At 42.7% G+C, this 22,949-nt stretch overlaps 1 protein-coding gene across 2 annotated transcripts in view; it reads right to left on the bottom strand.

Moving 5' to 3' along the window:
• HIKESHI (heat shock protein nuclear import factor hikeshi) overlaps positions 1 to 22,949 on the bottom strand; it is a 174,191-nt gene that overhangs the window by 106,761 nt on the left and 44,481 nt on the right. For both annotated transcript variants that reach the window (XM_069203988.1, XM_069203989.1), the window contains one exon: positions 4,564 to 4,715. In XM_069203988.1, coding sequence (XP_069060089.1) covers positions 4,564 to 4,715 — 152 coding nt within the window. The remainder of the gene's footprint in view (positions 1 to 4,563; positions 4,716 to 22,949) is intronic.

Here is a 22,949-nt window from a genome sequence, read left to right as displayed (position 1 = left end):
TACTCCTCAATTAGGCATCATTTAACAGCGATAGCTGCTTACTTGCAAAACAGACAACATATTTCCCTATTTAGGATTCCTGTTATAAAAGCCTTTATGGAGGGTCTTAAGAGTTATTCCTCCTAGAATTCCTCCAGCTCCTGCATGGAGTCTTATTGTCGTACTCAGAAGACTTATGGGGCCACCATTTGAACTCATGCATTCTTGTACTCTACAGTTCTTATCATGGAAGGTGGCTTTCTTAAAAGCAATCACTTCTTTAAGAAGAGTTAGCAAAATTCAGGTGTTCACCTTAGAAGAACGTTTCTCAACTTCATAAAGACAAATTAGTTCTTAGAACAAATCCAAAATTCCTACCAAAGGTAGTTTCACCTTTTCATATCAACCAGTCAGTGGAATTGCCAATCTTCTTTGCACAACCAGACTCAGTTGCTGAAAGAGCTCTACACCCCTTTAATGTTAAGCTCTCATGTACTATATAGACAGAACAAAAGATTTTAGGAAATCAAAAACAACTCTTTGTGGTATTTTCAGAACCTCACAAAGGTAATCATATCTCATAAAATGGTCTAGCCAGATGGATAGTGAAGTGGATTCAAACTTGCTATCTTAAAGCTAAAAGGCAACTATTAGTAACTCCTAAAGCACATTCCACTAGGAAAAAAAGGAGCTTCAATAGTATTCTTAGGCAATGCCAGACATTTGTAAAGCTGCTACTTGGTCTACACCACACACATTTACAAAACATTACTGTGTAGATGATCTCGCTCGTCAACAAGCAAATGTTGGCCAGGCAGTCCTTAGGACATTATTTCAAGCTACTCCAACTCCTACAGGCTAGGCACCGCTTATTTGGGAGGGAACTGCTTTACAGTATATGAAAAGCATGTGTATCTACAGCTACACATGCCATCGAACAGGAAATGTTACTTACCCAGTAGACATCTGTTTGTGGCATGTAGTGCTGTAGATTCACATGCACCCTCCCTCCTCCCTGGAAGCCTGTCTGTAGTCATTGCAGTACAATATACTGTACATATGTATATACATTACATGGACTCTTTACTTCATCCTTCTGCGGGAGAACAATCTAACAAATGACTTAATGCCCACGGGCACTATCACCGAGAGGAGGAGTCACTCGATCTCGTAATAATGTCATTAACCCCTCCCGTGCTGGGGACAAAACAGAGTCAAGCTTCTGTGCCGAGGACGGCTCCAATTCGTCCTCGTCCAGCAAGTCAGGAACTGATGCAACCGTGGTCAGTAGGAGTCTCCATACAAGGGCTCCCATTGTCCTTGGTTTGATCTGTACCTGTCACAGAGCGGTACTAGGCCCAGCCACACAAGTGAGGCAGTGTTTTTATTGGCAAAGGTGGGGCAATGCTGGGTGGTAGGAATGTTTTGGATTCCTGCGGCTTCCAGATGTTTCCATCATAGAAATGTAAGGAAAATGTGTCATTTCAGGCAAAGTTTGAGGCTTGCAAAGCATTGTGGGTAACAAAAACAAACAAAAAAACTAATGGGATCCACGTAATCCTGGATTCCTCTAGGTGTCTAGTTTTAAAACATTTGTTGAGAGCACAACAAATAGGAAAAATTGGCTACCAAAACCCTGTTGCGAAATTGTTTTTTTTTATTCAGATACACACGTTCTTGAAAGCTGGAAAGCTGGTGACTTTAATACAGCAAACCATTCGTGGATGTCATTTTTGGGGGAAAAATAGACAGTTATTGGACAATTTTTTCCTATTTTGCTTTAAAAAAAAAAAAAAAAAAAAGTTTGCTACTATATTGCCTATTTTCTTCTCAGTCCCCTCGAGGGGAATCCAAAAACACTGGACATCTTTAAAACCCTGGATTGTGAAAAAGAAAAAAAAGACACTATTTATGTGGAGAAAATGGTATGGAAGCTTAAGTGGGAACTACCTCAAATAGCCACAATAAAAGGCTTAGCACTCGGGGGAAGGTGGGATTTGGCAGGCAGCTTAGCAGCAAAAGCGTTAAATAGATTTCGAAAACAAAGCAGTCTTGGAGATCCCCAATGGTGTTTTTTTTAGGTACAGGTCTACATAGAATACATGATAAAATCAGCTACCTACGAAAAACAGTCTATTTATTTTCTGCTTTTAATTCATTCTGACTTTATTTGTCCACTCAGTTGTCCTTTGTTTAAGAGTTGCTGCGTTTTAAAGACTGCATTATAGACAAAATGGGACAGTGCTTAAGGTGCTTAGGCTAGCTTTCTTTTTGAGCCACTTCCCATGGACACAGGATGAGCCAGAATCAGATATTTGACTCAAACCAGGCTCTAGCTTTGCTTGGGTTTCCCACTTCCACTATTGTAACGCACAAAAGAGAGCCGTTTCTGGTATTAACCTCCTGATATGGACATTAATACTCTGCATGACTCATGAGAACGACACTCAAAGTGTCACACTCAAGGTACTAAAATGTCACATATAAGCAGAGTGCAAACTTAGAATAGTCATACATAGCAAGATGAAAATGTGTCAGATATCACTTTTACACCAAAGCCTCCTTTATTAACTATCATTTACCTTGCTGAATATGTGAAGTTAAGGTATCTGCAAAAGCAAAAATTAGAAGAAGTTTTGCCGGCAAGTCATGTAGCTAAGAAGTATTGACATACAAGTCCAAATGTTAAAAAAAACAACAACAAAAACCTGAATGGCCCAAAAATAATGCTGTTCTCATGTTTGAAGGCCAGTCAACATTTTCCTCAAAGTATAAGCGATGCGTGAATAAAAAAAAACACTCTATAATCAGTGTCCACACATGCCACATGGTGGACCCAGTACTTTACTCTGAGGCTGCACTCTACTGCATTTGCTTCCAACAGACACTGAAGGTTCACTGCACAAGAGTACAGCCATGGAAGGACAGCAGGGGCACAAGGAGACAACATGAGAGAAGAATGCGTGTATTATATGAAGCAGAAGTCCACAGGCAGCAGACGTTCAGAGACACAACCCTGAGACATGTACACAACCATAGAGTAGCCAGGGTCATTTTTCGCACTGCTCCTTCACGACAGGGCATCATGGTTGTCCAAGATCAGCAACTGGAGGAAGGGGCATACACTCTTAATGAAGTGGCTTAAAGTTTTTATTTTATTTTGTGCACAGGTCATCCAGTGGTCACTGAGAAGCACTATGACAATGAAAGTCCTTTCATAACCTTTGTTGAGCTACTTTTAGTAGACAAACAAAATTATGTGTCAGGTAACCTACTGCCGAAGCAGGATTTAATTTGGATTGCAGTGCAATGTCCCAACGAAAGTTGGGCTACAATCTTCTTGCTCATTTTCGTCAGATAAACACATATATACAAGCCTTCCGTATGTAGAGGTCCAGAGGGCCTTCTAAGTGCAATTTCCCGCAAAATGAATTCTCCCCACTTGTAGTACTGAAACGGGCCGTGGAGTAGAGGGTGGCAAACTGCATTGGGTACAGTTGGAGAGTGGTGAGCCTAAAAAGGTAGTGAAGTCTATGGCCCACTTTGGTAGCCTTCTTCATTATTCCAAAAACTAATGGTGTTGCCTATAGGTCATCAGTTTAAAGGGTAGTCATGCGACTCAGGTACACGTACGGGGCAAGGGAAACAAATAATGGAAACATTATGAAAGCATGACATACCTAGCAGTAAAACAAACCTTGTCTATCAGTCCATGAAGATTTAAAAAGTTAACTAGACTTGGGACTGGAAGAAGTTTTGTGCACTGAGGGCAGACACTGCTGATGAAAGAAGTTCATTCAAAGGGAAAGACAGGGTGAAAAGAAGAGCCATATAGGCATACTTTCAAGGGGAGCAAAGCAGAAGTGTTGAAATGCAAGGTAAACTAATCACCATACAATTCAGATATTTACAAAATACCCCAAAGAAAGTTAATTACAAGCAAAGTGATTAAACTGCTATGTGTGCACTACTTCATTTATTGACGTTGGAGAAAATAGGTGGCTTAAAAAATGGAAGCTCAGTATAGACAACTGCAGCTTTGCTTTGGGTAGTCAACTGCAAAGTCACCTTCTTTGGGCTCATATAGCTGTCAGGGAACTGGGAGAGAGGTCTTCAAGGATATTGAAGGAAACAAACCGGAGTCGATGTGGGCTTGTCAGACCTCAGTGATGGAAAAATATTATATGGCCTGAGGGAAATGCACTATAGTAATAGCAGAAACATCAGAGGTTGTGTACCTTTGTACAAACCAGAAATTACCATCTGGAGTTTGTCAAGCTACGGGGCCCTTATCTTCAGAAGGGTAATACGTAAATGGACTGCCACTGAAACTTGTAAGGAGGACATGTAAGTGTTGTGAAAAGGAGTACTCCAAAAGCCTGGTCACGTGATGAATCTTCCCCAAAAATGTTACTGAATATAAAGACCAACCTCATAGCATTAGTGATGGATAAGACACAAGTGAATTCAACCAATTAAGCAAGTGTTAAGCAGGATATCATATAAGATTTAAATGTCATGAGCCTGCTGGGAGAGGCCAGAATAACTTGGGAGCTCTCATCCACCATTAAACTCTATAAATACCTGGGTGTATGAATCAACTGTTGATACAGCTGCACTGGCAACAGGAGTCTGTTGTGCTAACTGCTCCAATAATTCAACAGAAATTCCGATTTGGGCAACAGATGGCGTTTGAGGAATGTTCATTGCTCCAAATGGATGCTGGCTTCCTTCTCCTAAAACAAATATAAGAACATGTTAAACTAGTGCAGAGGAGAAACTGTCTTCATACAAGTCACAAATACCATACTATACTATTTACTTGCCTGCAACTCACTAGTCCTTAATATCCTATGTTGACACATAAATCCGGTTGCAGATGCTGCTAGATGCATGAAATGGTCATTGTAAACTCTATTTTTTAACTAAGAGGTCTTTCTATGGTCGTTTCACAGTAGGCAGCAACCAATAGTACTCTGCAGACACTTTCTAATAACTTAATTTGTGTCACTTTACCACATTTATTCTACAGGTAGGACTTATAAAAAAAAAATATTAAAAGCACTCCAGGCTATCATTTAGCACTAAGCGGGCTTTCTGGATAAGGAAATCTACAGTTCATCTGCCTAGCAGTCAGAGCTTTAGAATTTGTGGGTATTTTCTGAATATCAGAGCGGGGACGCTCTCTGGGAAACCAGTGGTTTAAGTACTAGTCCTATTAAAATGCATTATTCAGACTCTGGGGATCACTCAGAGGGCGGCAGAAATGGGACACTTGATAAACTAATGGTGGATGCCCTGTCTGCCACTCACTCAGCTCCTCAACTCATTTAAAGAATCAGGGAATCAGTTTTTCCTCAATAGTAGAGCCACAGTCGTCTCCGCGGTCAGGAAAACCCTAGCATGTGACCCCATTCTTACTATAATGACTACATTAAAGCACAACCTCAAATGCCAAGCATGATAAAATTCGGCTGTGTCCAAACCACCATATCAGTGATTGTGATCCCAGACAAAAAAGGCCCAAAATACCGCAAAAAATAGAGAGAATAAGTAATAACATTGTCGAAGATGTGCAGCTACTTGGGGAGGGGGGTGTTCAGAAATAAGGCTCAATTAACACCTAAGTGATTCTGGTAAGAGTCTGTTGGAGATGGGGCATTCCTCAATAGGCTGTTAGCAAGGCTTACTGATTCTGGGGGAATCAAGAGCCCTCCAAAAAGATGACTGAGCCACTTTGGAAGTGAGACCACTAGGTAGAGAACAGAACTACAGTCAAACAAACTTTGGCTTGGAGTGTAGTCACTGCAGAAGACCCTTGAAACTGAAAAAGATTTCTAATGGATATTCCAATAATTGCAAACCACACACGGTGTGCCAAAAGAATGGATAAAGGTACTGAGCACAGGTGCACAAGTACACGTTGAAATAAAAAAAAAAGATGCAGGGACTATTACCAGGGACAAGGAAATGGAAGGGGTGACTTGCTGAAAACTCAGATAGGAAAGGAGTAAAATCTTGGTGAGAATGCCTGAGACAGATGACTACATGTAATCGAAAAATATTTTAGCATACATAAAGACAGAACCATCGGCCCTTCATCAGGGAAAGCAGAGGGGAGATCCTATAGGAAAAATGTAAAGCTGGTGAAGGTTCAGGAAGTCTAAAAAGGAAAGGACCTCTAAAAGGCCAAGGAGTGAGGATTTCTTACTGAGATAGATGCAAACAAGCTTTCCAGTTACTTTATTAAATAAAGCATATTCGACGTTAAGCAAAAAAAACTTTAATACCTCCTTCAAAGAGCTATGACAACTTGCTTCTTGAAGAACAAGTTACTTACCTTCAGTAAATAGCACTCTTTCTGCTGGTTACTCTAACCGCAGATTCATCACCTTGTGAATATTCGCCCAGGCATCTGACTGGATGCAGAAACTCAAAAGCTACAAGCGCTACTCAGACGCAATTAAATCAGTTGTGTTCAAATGGGTTTCAGCAGCCTCAGAAGCAGAGTCCATCTGCAAACTGGCCTAACCAGTGTGCAGTTCCTCAATTTGGACCTTAATAGATGGAAAAAAGCCTGCTTCACAGAACTGGTAGATGGAAGCGTGGTAAGGAATCTGCAGTCAAATCCAGTAGGGGGGCAAACAAAGTCAGAAGGGTGATATCCTTCCTGACATGAAAAGGTATTACCACTTTTGGCTGAAATGCTTATCACAATTTGTACACCAGTGTGTCTGGAAAAAATGTAGTATAAGGCAGATTAACCAAAAGTGCCTAGTGCTTCTCAACAAGTCAACGTTACCATAACCAGAAAAATCATTTTCAGGGTCAAGAGATGTAGCACACAACTGCTCAAATGTGATGCATTAGAAATATGAGAACTAAAATCAAGTCCTACTGTGGCATCACAAAGTACCTGTGGCAGCTTCCCCTTGATGAATGATCATAAGGCCTTCAATGCCAAGCAGATTGCCTGCAACTCCAACAAATGGAGACAACAGTGAGTCATAGATCAGAGGCCTTTGATTACAACCTCTTCCAGATGGCCCCCCCATCCCAGTAGTGAAGCATCCCTCACCACTGTCAGCTCTGGGTGGGATAAGGAGAGGAGTCTGCCACTGGCCCAATCATGTCTAGCATTCACCACTGTGGATCCTATGAGACCTGGACGGAATCCCCCGGTTCCCTTGGTGCTGTGCCCACTGGTACTTCAGGTCCCACACAAAAACCCACATGTGCTATTTGGCGTGGTTTACTAGCAGGATATACAAAGCCAATAGACTTAGCAGCCTTAATGCCATCTTCACTAAGATTCAGGACAGAGGCTGAAACATTGAGATCATAACCAGAAAGTCCTGGACGTTTCGCTTCTGGGGGATGGAAGGGGCTGCACTGCCTCCAGGATGGCTATGAGGAACAAATGCATGTGTAAAGGAGTCAGGGGTGAATTTGGAATTCAGATAGCAAACCTCACAATGCTAGGAGGTTGGTCATCTTTAGGAGGTGGTCTACAACTGCCTAGGGCGAGCCTGCCCTTAACAGCCACTCCTCAAGGTAGGGGGAAGACTGAAGGACCAAACTTTCAAAAGGTATGCCATGACCACTGGCATCACTTTCATAAAACACCAAAGGGGCACTGCTAAGGACAAAAGGTAGCACCTGAAAATGCTTCTAGCCAGCTGTGAACTGCAGATTAAACCTGCGGGCCTGCACAATGGAATATGGAAAAAGGAAGATGGAAACATGTACCTGCAAGTTCACGGCAATGTTTAATTTAGTCTCCAAGACCCAGGGTAGACAAGACCGGAGTCAGCATGAGCATCTTGAATTTGCCCTGCCACAGAAGTAGTTGAGAGGGTGGAGCTTTAAAATAGGACTAAGGCCTCCACTTTCTTTGGTATAAGGAAGTAGAGGGATTAACACCCAATTCCTACTTCAAAGGTTGGAACCCTCTCTAGGACTTCTTTGGCCAAAAGAACCTGCACTTTCTATGCAAAACGGACGTGTTCCTCTGTCAGCCACACTGATGAAGGTAGAATGTGCGGCAGGGTAGGAAAAAAAAAACAGGAGGAGGTTGCCCTTTGAACACTTTGGCAAATCCATGAGTCCGATCAGATGTCTCGCCACTGACTCCTATAGGGTGAGTGGGTGTTGAAAGGGACACACTATAATGGTTTGTCAGTTGTGATCATCGGAGAGGAGAGAGACTGAGCTCTGATGCCCTGAACATTGTCTCTGGGAGCCACGGCCTCGGCCATGAAATGGCTGAGAAGATTGTTGTGTTGGCAGTGTGGTCTAGCTGAGAGCTAACTCGCCAGCAGGACCCTGACTGGAAGCCTCTGCTGATCCTTGGGGTCCGAAGGCATGTTAGATGGAACTGGAAGCATGCAAAATATGCACAGGTATGGCCTCCTCAAAGGCCTTGATTTGCTGCCAGGATGCTGATAGACTCAGGAATTCGGGTTGCAGTGAGACCAGATGTAGAATTGCTTCTGCAGGAGTTCGGGAGCAAGACTGTTTGGCACGTTGATGTCCTTGGACCCTCTCTGGAGTCAGAGTGACAGGAAGGGGCAGATTCCCACTTGGACATTTTGTGTTTCTTCTTCGATTTACTTGAAGACTTTGACAAGGATCTAAAATGGGGACACGGAGTTCTGGGCTTCCAGCTCTCTTTCCAATTTTCAGCATTTTTATTACATGAATTTGATGAAAAGTCATACTACAAAATGATAGGAAGCAAGGGTACGCGAGGGTACATTTCTGCATTTACGCAATTATTATTTTCAGGCTACATGCCTATTCGTTGAATTAGTAAAAAGAATGTTGCCAAATCTACAACTGCAGTATTTCCTACTTATTTCTACCAGGATGAAGGTACCGCCCAAAGGAAACTTTTTATTTTTTTTATTTTTTTTAAACCAACATGGAAACCTCAGACTGGGCTGGAAAATAAACAAAGGGAACACATCCAGAGAACGAAAGATTAAAAAAAAAAAAAAAAAAAAAAAAAAAAGGAAAAGGAAACCAGATCAAAGTGAAAGAGGAAAGACTAAGATGGCAGATGGGGGTCAGAGTGACCCTGAAGACTGAACTGGGAATGAGCACAAAGGATTGGAAAAAAGCAAAGAAGACAGGCATGGGTATGGTAGAAGAGAAGGTAAGAGCTTGTATACATTAGTGGGTGGCCAATATGCAGCACTTAAACTGAGGTGATGCACCAAATAAGGAAGAAATTAATGAGAGGTATGAAGGGACAGATTAAAACAATAAGCCTGACCACGTAGTGGGTGTGTGTTACCTTAGGCCTTTTAAAAAGTATTGGATGGCAGCAGAGAAAGCGTATCAAAATATGAAATTTTAGAGTGGACAGAGATACCTAGAACTGACATGCATGACTTGTCTGCAGGTGTTTGTGCTGCCTAGCATGGATTATGCAACACTTTTCAGACAGGTCTCCTGAAAATCTGGATTGCCCCTTAAAAAAAAAAAAAAAACACAGCCAATAAAACGGCCAGCAGCCAAGCTGAAATGATGGAGCCACCTTATCCACATCGCCATGGGCATGTAGATTTCTAAACTGAAGACTTGAAGCATTACTAAAGCCATTTTCATAGCTCTCATAATATCCCCATGCTTCCTTTCAAACCACATTCATTTGCTCTAAGCTCCACACCCACTTAGGTAAGCACCTCTGGTACTTCCTACATGGCCTCGGAAAAAGATCTGAGGCCCAAGTGGATACCAATGGTTTATAGGTTTGAATAAAGTTTTAGCTGAAAGAGCTGCCCACTAATAAAGTCCAATTATTCATGGAATGGGTCTTATCAGTAGGAATGCAATCAACAACAATTATGTGTCACATGGCAAATATAATTACAAATTGACATGAACTAATAACCCCAGAGCTACGTTTGTTCTTGTTTAGCTGTGTTCACCTCTGCTATTTAAGTATCGCCCTACAGTAGTGGTTCCCAACCTGATTTTAGGGGACGCCTGGGGGTCCTCGAAGCCTCCTCCGGGAGTCAACAACTACTTAGAAAATTCACTAATATTAACATATTAATAAAGTGTATATAAAGTGGCGAAACGTACGACTGACATTTTTAAAACATAATGTAAATGTCACGGAATTTGAAATTGAAAGCTAAAAATTAAATTAATATCCTCAGGTTGATTTGTGGGAGCAGTGCACGTGCATAAAACAGGATATAGTATGGACGATGTGTGACTTCAATTGATTTTAGAAAAGCTCCAGTCTTCCTATTAAAATTAAAAAAAATATTTTTTTTGTTTGCAATTAAAATAAAATGTGTTATCATTTGTTTGTGTGTTTAATGGGATGCTTGGTTCTGTATGTTCTGTGTATTGTTTTCCAATACAAATCATCGACAATAATGAAGCCCATGCCCCCGACTTCCAGTATTGACTCAGGGGGCAGAGAGGGGTCCAGGCTCCAATAAGGATTCTGTGGGCATCCCCGGGTTCCAGTAATGATCAAGTTGGGGTCCACAGAAGTCAAAAGGATGGGAACCACTGCCCTACAGCTAATCAAAGGATCATATTCACACCAAAAACACCAAATAAATAAATGAAAGGGATTGAGGCAGGAAATAAGCACAGGAAATTTAGATACCACAAGATAGTGTATAACCAGCATGTATAAAAGGATGCGAAAGACAAGATTCAAGATGAGATGACATGTGAGGACAGGGACAATGGAAGGGGTGTAAAAAAAAAAAAAAAAAAAAAAAAAGGGAGAGAAAAGTGAAAAGGCCATCGAAAACACTGGCCAAAAGAAAAGAAGCATAAATATGACAGAACTTAAGGTACATAACACCTGATCCTTGACTAGCGATTCCCCGAACAAGTGGGAGGTTTCAAAGGAAGACAACAACCCATTTAAGTGGGTATAACATAATAGCCTGACAAGACAGACTTTGAATATTTGGGGGAGCGGGCTGGATAAGGGAGATTACGGAGACCTTTTTTTTCCAGATACCAAATTAGGATTCTCTTATCTTAATAAGGCAGCAAAGGGAGTGCTGAACATTAGAATATTGTAATTAGCAAGCTTTGAAGGTGGGGAGGAGGAAATTTGACAATATTCTGTTGGCATGCACTAAAGGAGTAAAAGAAGGAGAAAAGCGGTTATCTTTTCTCGTCAACGTCTTCCATCAATATAGAATTGTGGTATATCCTGATTTTGAAGGAAAAGATAGCGGACACGGGATTTGCAATAGTAGTTTACCACCTTTCTTTGCTGGTCTCATGTTCAGAGAACAGTAATGCTTCTCAGGATTTCTTAATAGTATCAGGTCTTGAACTGCCATCCACTCTAGCTGTTAAGGAAAAATAGATAGCTAAGAATTGTCTGAAAAAGCAGCGCATTCATGACAATGTTCAACAGAGGCACTACTTATAGTATGAAATCACAGACAGAATAAATTACTCACAGTAGTCATTGTTACTTACCATAGTAACTTCTTCTTTCACAATTTGTCTTTCTTCAAATGGACAGAGCAGGTTCCACTGCCTAATCCAATGGATGAAGCCCTTCAGCAGCCTTAAACCACACATGCATGTATGTGTCTCTCTGAATAATTTATTTTTTAGCTCAACTAACCAGAAAAGGGTAAACAGATTAGTACCATGGAGACGGATAAGTGCTGGGCTAGTTCAGAACAAAGTGAGTGTTAAGGTCTAAGACTAAATGATTTTAACTCCAAGCACCTCCAACTAAAACTGTGCTACATTCAATCCCCTGGGAGACAGAAAGGGAGAATGATCTGCAGCGCCCAAAACTAAGGCCCCAGCACATACTGGCTATACTAGTTCCCAGGTGTGACAAATATAGTTGCATGACAAGGGGATCCTGGGACAGTGGACTTGTGTGATTACAGGGTGAAAAATGTCCTGACACTTGTATTCTAATGCAGCACCCTTGAAACACAAGGGGCGTCCCTAAGCTTAATACATGGAGGAGAGTGGCTGCTCAAACTACCGGACAACATCAGCTAGAGTTGTTATTTAACAACATGTGGCCAATATCGTATTGCAGTTACATTGAAATGGAATAGGGCCTTAAAAGTCAGATGTTGCCTTGACTATAACTTTGTAAGTATGAAGGCATAAATGTGGTGGTGTAGACTGAATGGTTTAGCACTCTTAAATAAAGGTATATACAAAACGATGGACCACGCAATCAAGATAAACTAGGATTTATACAAGCACAAACTGTGGAGTGGTTTATATCTCCAAAGGCGTATAGGCAAAGTAATCAGAAAAGAGCTAGTACTGACTTATATGAAACGCAAACAAACATTTAGGTTAAGCAGTTGAGTAATATGATGAATTTCAAAAAGATGTAAGCAAAGCTGTTTTCACTCACATTTCTGTGGGGTAGAAGTGCTTTAGTAAGGTTGAAGCGATGCCCTCCGCCTTAACTGGAACGTGCATGAATAATTGGAGGAAAGTTCTACATTTCATAATTGATCAGGCCATTTACCTGCTGTCAGACGTCATGACAGCTTTCCTGCACCGTAGGGAGAGGTATCCACAATTTGCCTCCATTTTTGTTTTGCTCATATTTATGGCTTATATACCCAGGTATACGGTTATGTCTGACCACCTGTACTAGTTTTATATTTCAGGTATGTTCGTCGTCAGAACAGATCACCTGCCCATATGAAAAAAGTGATGGAGGAAGGTAATGCAATAGCTCATGTAGTTGTGCACACTAATTTACAAAATGGGACCTGTAACCCAGAAAATGAAGATACTAATGTATTTAGATGCTAGTAAAGTGGGAAGAGCTGTTGGAGAATGTTTGCCATTTTGACAAGTTTCACAGCAAATCTCTGATTTGTGGTCTCCTAAACAGAGAGTTTAGATGCTTTTTTGCCCTATGTCAATCTCCATTACAATTAATTCAAAGACAGTACACAAACAAACCAGACTGGGCTATCGTACCTGTGGAAGAGCATTATCATCAGTCTTAAGTGACTGATTCAAGAGACAAAAAAAGAAGAAAAAAAAAAAAAAAGTCTTGACGAACAGTCACTGGTATATTGGTTAGAGGACACCTCTGGATGGCTCTGAAAACGTGATGTTATGAAAAGTGACAAGCCTATTAGGGGTGCCCGCCAATTTATTTGACTTATTTTGTATGAATTAAATAAAGATACTTCTTGGTTCACTATGCTAATGTTAGCCCTACCCCACCCCACATCTTCTCCCTAAAAAGAGATAGTGCAGCCACCATTATAAGCGTTCTGGCGTGGGGTAAAGGACCAATAGATTGAAAAGAGCCCACCATTCCTGCACTGGACATTCCTTATTCGCGCCCGCTTTTGTGCGCACACACATCTTTCCTGCTCTTTAGCCCTCCTTTCCCCGGGTGATTTGGGGGAGGGGTAGGGGCTCAGGGGGGAAAGGGGCAGATGGGGTGGGGGCTGAGACCAGAAGTAAGTCACTAGACACCGGGGATTTTATTAATTTACTTGTCGGGTTTCTTGTATGTGGTATGTATTTTGACCATTCTGCCCCCTTTTGGGGCAAATTGGCTATTTGTTAGGGGGGGGACAGGAAACCACAAAGTAGGAGAGAGAGAGTGTGAGAGAGAACAGGAGTTTGGCTGATGCCTGCGTGTATGGGCTAGCGCTTTGCTGGCGGTGTGCATGGACTGGCGCGGAGTGTGGACGGACGTTTGGATGACAATGTGTGTGTCTGGCATTTGAATGCTGATGGGAAAACTTCATATTGTTCTATATTGGCAACTTATTTCTTGTCATCATTTGTGAACTTAATGTTTTATTTCTCCTTTTTTTCTAGAATAAAGCTTGTTTTCCTTTGCTGCCACTCCTACTGGCGGTTTTGGCACTGGTTGATCTGCACTTGCATGCGTTTGGTAGGAAAAAGTGTTTTGTACTGTTTACTCCAAATGAGTATCATTGCTTTGCATGAATGCGTTGTTTGAAAATGCTGTAATAATAGCAGCATATTTAGCTTCTGTTTGCTTGTGTGTGAATTCATCTTTGGGTTTGTGCTCAATGTGTATTGTGTTGTCCTTTGTGTAATTTTCTTTTGTGTTTGCTTTTTCATGGGATATCTTTAGTTCTTGTTGTGTTTTTGCAGAGTAGGTGCTGGTGAGTCTAGCTGTCTTTATCAAGTGAGTGGTGATGTTTTTGAGTATATAGGTCTTTGTGATAAAGCCACACTTTATTACGGATTTTACACAGTGTTGGTTGCTGGTTAATTATGTGTCAAGTTACTTTCATTAGTACGGATCATGGCTAGCCGCAAAATGACCACTCTGCAGTATGCTGGTAAACTTTTTGAATCTTACTCGGACTATGGCCATGAGACTCACACTGTATCTGAGGCAGAGAGGAGGAAGGGGAAGAGTCTGGCAGTTAATTTTCTGTCCAAGAGGAATCATCTGATGATGGAGCCACTCTCAGCGCTGATGAAGTGCTGATAATGCAGTAAGGAGCATCTGGATTGCAACCTAGGGCTGAAAGGCTTCCCACTGGAAGAACTCAACTGTGGGTTGTCCCAAACATTGTGCAGCCGGTGTCGCCTGCCTTTAACTGTTGTCAAAGTTTGTAGAGCGCATACTCAAACCTTTTTGCCTATAAACATTTTTTCAGTTGTTTATGGATGATGTATTTTTGGATGAGACTGTTGAACATACAGATCTGTATATTGAACAGTATTTGAGGGACAACAGTGCCAGACGTAGGCCCTGTTCTAGATCTACCCAGTGAACTCTCACAAACCTGGATGACATGAAGTTTTTGGGTTTAATTTTTTTGATGTGACTGATATGGAAGCTGTTGCTGTCTTCATATTGATCTACTAGTCCCTTGATAGCAATGGCTATACTTCCTGCAACCATGAGTTGTGATCGGTGTTTGCTTCTGCTGCTACATTTTGTGGATAATGCTTTGGTGTTGCCACCAGATCACCACAATTGTGACCTTCTTTTTAAAATTCAGCCTGTCCTTGATCACCTTGTAGATTGGTTTTCCAGAGATCTATGTTCCAGGGAATGAAATAGCTGTTGATGAGTCTTTGGTCCTATTCAAGGGCCTTTTCTTTTTAGGCAGTACATTCCTAGCAAGAGGGCACGTTATGGAATTAAGATGTATATGCTGTCTTAAAGTAGGACTGGATATGTCTATAATTTCAGGGTGTATACTGGTAGGGATTCCAGTATTGACCCGTCTGGTTGTCTGTCCACTTTCTGAGTGAGAAGATTGGATGGGAACTTGGTAGAGGACTTTTTTAACAAAGGTCACCATTTATATGTAGATAACTTCCACACTGATGTGCATTTGTTCAGAGAATTGTTCAAAGCAGACACTGTTGCTTGTGGCACAATCCAAGGTTACCCAAGAGAACATGTTTAAAAAACTTGAGAGGGACAGTGCAGTGCTTTGCATAGTGATGAACTACTAGCTGTGAAATTTGGAGGCAGGAGAAACATCTACATGCGGACTACCATCCATGATGAAAGTACTCCACATGCAACTGTTTAGGGTAAGGTTGCTGAAGTGTACAAACCTGTGTGCATTTTAGACTATAATACGCACATGGGTGGTGTTGAAAGACTAGATCAGAGGTTGGAACCTTACACCTCTGTAAGGCTTACATTTGGTATAAGAAGTTGGTTATCCATTTATTCCACTTAGCAAACTGTAAGGAAATGCCTCCTTGGCATGGTTGCCCCCTGACTTTTTGCCTTTGCTGATGCTATGTTTACAATTGAAAGTGTGCTGAGGCCTGCTAACCAGGCCCCAGCACCAGTGTTCTTTCCCTAACCTGTACTTTTGTATCCACAATTGGCAGACCCTGGCATCCAGATAAGTCCCTTGTAACTGGTACTTCTAGTACCAAGGGCCCTGATGCCAAGGAAGGTCTCTAAGGGCTACAGCATGTCTTATGCCACCCTGGAGACCTCTCACTCAGCACAGACACACTGCTTGCCCGCTTGTGTGTGCTAGTGAGGACAAAACGAGTAAGTCGACATGGCACTCCCCTCAGGGTGCCATGCCAGCCTCTCACTGCCTATGCAGTATAGGTAAGCCACCCCTCTAGCAGGCCTTACAGCCCTAAGGCAGGGTGCACTATACCATAGGTGAGGGTACCAGTGCATGAGCATGGTACCCCTACAGTGTCTAAACAAAACCTTAGACATTGTAAGTGCAGGGTAGCCATAAGAGTATATGGTCTGGGAGTCTGTCAAACACGAACTCCACAGGACCATAATGGCTACACTGAAAACTGGGAAGTTTGGTATCAAACTTCTCAGCACAATAAATGCACACTGATGCCAGTGTACATTTTATTGTAAAATACACCACAGAGGGCACCTTAGAGGTGCCCCCTGAAACTTAACCGACTATCTGTGTAGGCTGACTAGTTTTAGCAGCCTGCCACAAACCGAGACATGTTGCTGGCCCCATGGGGAGAGTGCCTTTGTCACTCTGAGGCCAGTAACAAAGCCTGCACTGGGTGGAGATGCTAACACCTCCCCCAGGCAGGAATTGTCACACCTGGCGGTGAGCCTCAAAGGCTCACCTCCTTTGTGCCAACCCAGCAGGACACTCCAGCTAGTGGAGTTGCCCGCCCCCTCCGGCCAGGCCCCACTTTTGGCGGCAAGGCCGGAGAAGATAATGAGAAAAACAAGGAGGAGTCACTGACCAGTCAGGACAGCCCCTAAGGTGTCCTGAGCTGAAGTGACTCTAACTTTTAGAAATCCTCCATCTTGCAGATGGAGGATTCCCCCAATAGGGTTAGGATTGTGACCCCCCCCCCTTGGGAGGAGGCACAAAGAGGGTGTACCCACCCTCAGGGCTAGTAGCCATTGGCTACTAACCCCCCAGACCTAAACACGCCCTTAAATTTAGTATTTAAGGGCTACCCTGAACCCTAGAAAATTAGATTCCTGCAACTACAAGAAGAAGGACTGCCCAGCTGAAAACCCCTGCAGCGGAAGACCAGAAGACGACAACTGCCTTGGCTCCAGAAACTCACCGGCCTGTCTCCTGCCTTCCAAAGATCCTGCTCCAGCGACGCCTTCCGAAGGGACCAGCGACCTCGACATCCTCTGAGGACTGCCCCTACTTCGAAAAGACAAGAAACTCCCGAGGACAGCGGACCTGCTCCAAGAAAAGCTGCAACTTTGTTTCCAGCAACTTTAAAGAACCCTGCAAGCTCCCCGCAAGAAGCGTGAGACTTGCAACACTGCACCCGGCGACCCCGACTCGGCTGGTGGCGATCCAACACCTCAGGAGGGACCCCAGGACTACTCTGATACTGTGAGTACCAAAACCTGTCCCCCCTGAGCCCCCACAGCGCCGCCTGCAGAGGGAATCCCGAGGCTTCCCCTGACCGCGACTCTTTGAACCTAAAGTCCCGACGCCTGGGAGAGACCCTGCACCCGCAGCCCCCAGGACCTGAAGGACCGGACTTTCACTGGAGAAGTGACCCCCAGGAGTCCCTCTCCCTTGCCCAAGTGGAGGTTTCCCCGAGGAATCCCCCCCTTGCCTGCCTGCAGCGCTGAAGAGATCCCGAGATCTCTCATAGACTAACATTACAAACCCGACGCTTGTTTCTACACTGCACCCGGCCGCCCCCGCGCTGCTGAGGGTGAAATTTCTGTGTGGACTTGTGTCCCCCCCGGTGCCCTACAAAACCCCCCTGGTCTGCCCTCCGAAGACGCGGGTACTTACCTGCAAGCAGACCGGAACCGGGGCACCCCCTTCTCTCCATTCTAGCCTATGTGTTTTGGGCACCACTTTGAACTCTGCACCTGACCGGCCCTGAGCTGCTGGTGTGGTGACTTTGGGGTTGCTCTGAACCCCCAACGGTGGGCTACCTTGGACCAAGAACTAAGCCCTGTAAGTGTCTTACTTACCTGGTTAACCTAACAAATACTTACCTCCCCTAGGAACTGTGAAAATTGCACTAAGTGTCCACTTTTAAAACAGCTATTTGTGAATAACTTGAAAAGTATACATGCAATTTTGATGATTTGAAGTTCCTAAAGTACTTACCTGCAATACCTTTCGAATGAGATATTACATGTAGAATTTGAACCTGTGGTTCTTAAAATAAACTAAGAAAAGATATTTTTCTATATAAAAACCTATTGGCTGGATTTGTCTTTGAGTGTGTGTACTTCATTTATTGTCTATGTGTATGTGCAACAAATGCTTAACACTACTCCTTGGATAAGCCTACTGCTCGACCACACTACCACAAAATAGAGCATTAGTATTATCTCTTTTTGCCACTATCTTACCTCTAAGGGGAACCCTTGGACTCTGTGCATACTATTCCTCACTTTGAAATAGTGCATACAGAGCCAACTTCCTACACAAACTTTAATGCTTTTGATGTATTCAAGGATTGTTTACCAGAGTCAAAGATCACATTTGTTCAGTTTCATCAGTCTGTGACACGCAGCCTTGTTGTAGTGGAACAGGCAAGTGTTCCTAGGGTTGGAGTGGTGGAGGATGTGGCTAGATTGAAAGATTGCCACTTTGCTGATCACATTCCTCCCACACCCAAAAAATGCTTTTCCCAGTAGGAGATGTGGAGTCTGTTTTCAAAGAGGTCTGCGGAAGGAGAGTTATATGTACTGCCCGACTGTCAGTCTAAACCTGGGGTGTGTGCCTACTTGTTTCTGAATCTACCACACCGATAAGAATATTTGGAAGCGATTGTGAGTGTAAAAAGTGAACATACTGTTCTACATTGTTTTATATTTTTTGTTAAGTTTCACAGCTGGCATTAGTGTCATGTATTTAGGTAGAGTTTTGGGTTTGTAGTTTAGTATTTACTCACAATCAATTTGTGTTTTTTTGGTTTAAAAAATGTGATTGCAGTGCGTGTGGAGTGGGGCTAAGCTAGAAATGTGCGTGGAGTGGCACTTGGCTGGCGGTAATCGTCGAGTAGGGCTTGGCTGGAGGGGAGCGTGGAGTAGAACTTGGCTAGTAATGTGTGATTAGTTACTTGCTGCCGGTCAATACACACACTGCTAGCCAAACCCCAGTCCCCACACTGCTTCAGCTGGGTGTGATTGCTGAGTCAGGCATGTGGGCGTATGAAAGTGATGCGCACTTGAATGGCACAGTCTGTTGATGTGAGTGTTGTGATGTGCTGGGACCGCTGCTGGCGACATGAATGGTCGTGTGTGTGTGTGTCAAATATGAAAGGTGTGTGAATGGACTGTAAAGCGGTTGGTGCCTTGACGCTGCTTTACAGCTCAAGAGCTGTAAGTCATTAGTTCAGTTTTCTGATGTTTCAATTATTAACAGTGCATTTCATTTCTGTGAATTCTCACGTTAGTAAAGTTTGATATATTGAACCATCACTCACCGTTGTGCCAAATCTAACCAGTATCTGTGTGTACTTGATGAATATATGGTGTGCAGTAATTATTGTCACAAGACATATTTATTGTACTTCTCCTCTCAGTTGGAAATTCAACTCACAAAGAAAACCCACTGTGCTGTAATCAGGCCGCGAAGCACAACCTGGACACGCTAGGTGTCTCGGGTGGGACCCCAATGATGAAGAATGCCACCAATTAGGCTGGTGGGTGAGGGGTCTTTTTAACAAAACCCAAGGGAGTTTTTTCACAAATTGAGTGTTTGGGACATCACAGAAGTAAGAGACTTGGTAATGTGCTAGCTTCTTGTCTAGGGGAAATCTACCAACTCTAGATATGCTCCAAAACTAGACACCCAGGGAAGTACAGGGTGGTATGCCTCTCGTGGATCCCAACAGACTTTCCTACTCACAATGCCCTGCAAATCTCAAAATGTGACTAAATCACACATCTTCCTTGCATTTCTGTGCCATATTCTTCCAGAAACAGAAATAAACCACAAATTTCCTACCACGCAGCGTACCCCTCCGGGCCCCTTCACAGTCGGAAAGTATCAGCTCCGAGGACACCGTGTTTAATTAGACGCGCGGAGCAGTATGTAAGCTATTTAAAATCCAGCAAGCACTGTCCAAGAAAAGCAGTGCTAGATATGCGTTTGATGCCGGTTTCCAAAAAGAACACTGGATACTATTTTGAAACAGAAGGAAGTCCACAAAGTAATGGTACTTGCTTTGAATAAATACTCTACGAAAGGAAATTCCATCTCTAAAGATAAGGCACTGGTTTTGATGTCCTGAGGAAGCCAGAAGTTGAAAGGCCGAAACGCGTCGACCACACTTTTGAAGAATGTCATTGAAATTTTGGAACAATGAAACAATTTAAATGAGATGGTATCTAGTATGAGTATTAGGAACAAAGAACCTTAAAAAAGACGATACCAAATACCATTACCTCAAGCTATAAGACTGTTTGCCCATAAAGGTTCAGCAGCTTATTGAAGAAAAGATTTCAGTGCTGAAAGAATTATTTTTCCTAAAGTTTTGAATATTGGTTTGTGTTATATGTATAGTGTTGTCAATTTTATTTTTTTGATGAAACAAAGAGAGACAAAAAACTAAAAAACATTTGGAATAAATAGGACAATAATTGTTTCCAGTGATCAATTGATTTTTTCACTGAGGATATACACTTTGATATACATATTCATCCCTTCTGTATAATTATAATGTTATATAGTAATCAGGCCTCGGTGGGTGAGGGGGTCTTTGTAACAAAACCGAAGGGAGTTTTTTTCACAAATTGAGTGTTTGGGACATCACAGAAGTAGGAGACTTGGTAGTGTGCTAGCTGTTTGTCTAGGGGAAATCTACCAACTCTAGATATGCTTCAAAACTAGATACCTAGCGAAGTACAGGGTGGTATGCCTCTTGTGGAGCCCAACAGATGTTCCTACCCACAATGCCCTGCAAATCTCAAAATTTTACTAAATCACACATCTTCCTTGCATTTCTGTGCCATGTTCTTCCAGAAACAGAAAAACACCATAAAATTTCCTACCCCTCAGGCCCCTGATAAAAAAATTATACCTCACTTGTGTGGGTGCCCAAAAAGCAGAGTCAGCCTAAAAACGTAGTAAAAAAACTGCACTTATGAACACTCTTTGGTGCCCCCCTCAATCTCTTTTGGCCCTTACCTGTCGCAGGTACTTGGCCCACCCACACAAGTGAGCTATCATTTTTATCAGGAGACCGGGGAGGGGGTGGGGGGGGGGGGAGAAGACACTGAGCGGTAGGAAATTTGTGTAACCTCTTAAATTCCAGAACTTTCCATCACAGAAATGTGAGGAATTATTATTTTTTTTTTTTTAATATAAACTGAGGTTTGCAAGGGATTCTGGGTAGAAAAATGTGGTAAGAGCCACACAAATCACCCCATCCTGGATTCCCTTAGATGTCTAGTTTTTTTTAAAGTACAGGTTTGGTAACTTCCCCTAGTTGCCGGCTGAGTTAGGGCCCAGTTAGGGCCCAAAATCCACAGCTAGATACATTGCAAAAAAAATAGTCCGTTTTCAGTGGAAAAATGTGATGTGTTCATGTTGCATTTGGGTTGTTTTCTGTCGCAGGCGGTATATCTACCCATACAGGTGAGGTACCACTTTTATTGGGAGACTTGGCGGTACACAGAATAGCAGAACAAGTGCTATTAACAATTGTCTTTCTCTGCATTTGCACCTTCCAAATGTAAGGTAGTGTGTAAGAAAGATGTCATTTTGGTAAATGCCCTCTGAATTCACATGCTAGTATGGCTATCCAAAAATTCAGAGATGTGCTAATAACCACTGCTTCTAAATTTCATATCTTGTGTCCATTTCAGAAATACATAGGTTTCCTTGATACCTATTTTTCAATCTTTATATTTTACTAAAGGAACTGCTGTATTCCCGGGACACAATGGAAGCCCATTGCAAGGTGCAGCTCGTATATTGGCTCTGGGTACCTCGGGTTCTTGGTGAACCTACAAGCCCTTTATATCTCCACAACCACAAGGGTCCAGCGGACGTAACGGTACACTGCTTTTGAAAATCTGCCACAGCTGGAAAAAGTTAGATGAAAACGGAGACAGAATTGGCTGTTTGGCAGCGAAGGGGTTAACAACCCAGTGCAATCTGGTAGATGTGGTTTATTTGAACTGAACCAACAAATGGCATGCCTGCATATAATGATTTGTAAGAGGAAAACGGACTAGAACTATGGTAACCCTGATGGCAAGGAGCCATCTGGTAGCCTGTCAACCCCTCACTCCTGCATCCAGACAAATGATCAACATTATCCACACCCAACATTCCAACCGTATAGCTGTTCTCTTTTCTTAAATTCTCAGTAATGTGAATTTCCAGTACTACACTCCTCTTGCTCCATGCCATATCCCAGTATGCAGTAGGGCCAGTGGTTCTCCTCTCACTGCTATTAAACACTGCTCCTCCCACTGCTTTTAAGACAGGAAGTCAGTTATAACTGTGCTGCTTCCAGAGGAGTCAGGCAGTGAATTCAGTCTCCAAGACAAGGTGACTGGAGTCTCTTTGAACTTGTGGCAGCAGAGTTCGGCCCCTTCTTGCTCAGCGTACTGTAACCTTTGCTCAGCCTAGGAAGGAGAGTTGAGACCAAGATGGTGGAGGACTGTGGAGGACTGGGTAGGCAGAAGAGGTGAGTAAAGGAGGAAATTAAGAGACACTCTGAATGAGATAAACATGGGCGAGGAAAGTAGAGGGGCTAATGAATATTCTAAACTTGTTTGATGATATAGGGAGTGGGTAAATGGTGGAAACATTGTGTTGATTAGTATGTATATTTACCTTTCCATAATCCCTCTTGGGCCTTAAAATACATATGCTGTAGTAAACTACACAAACAGACACTCCTGCCCCCTTTATCCTCTTACATGCCATTTAACCTGTGGAACTTCATATCAGTTTTAACACACACAGAACCATAGGCTATATCAGTTTACTTTGGGGATGTCCACTATTTACCTATATTACAAGACAAATTCACAATAATGCCACAATCTGAAG

Source organism: Pleurodeles waltl, chromosome 8 (assembly GCF_031143425.1).
Source record: "Pleurodeles waltl isolate 20211129_DDA chromosome 8, aPleWal1.hap1.20221129, whole genome shotgun sequence".
NCBI lineage: Eukaryota > Metazoa > Chordata > Amphibia > Caudata > Salamandridae > Pleurodeles > Pleurodeles waltl.
This window is presented reverse-complemented; position numbering and strand designations above follow the sequence as displayed.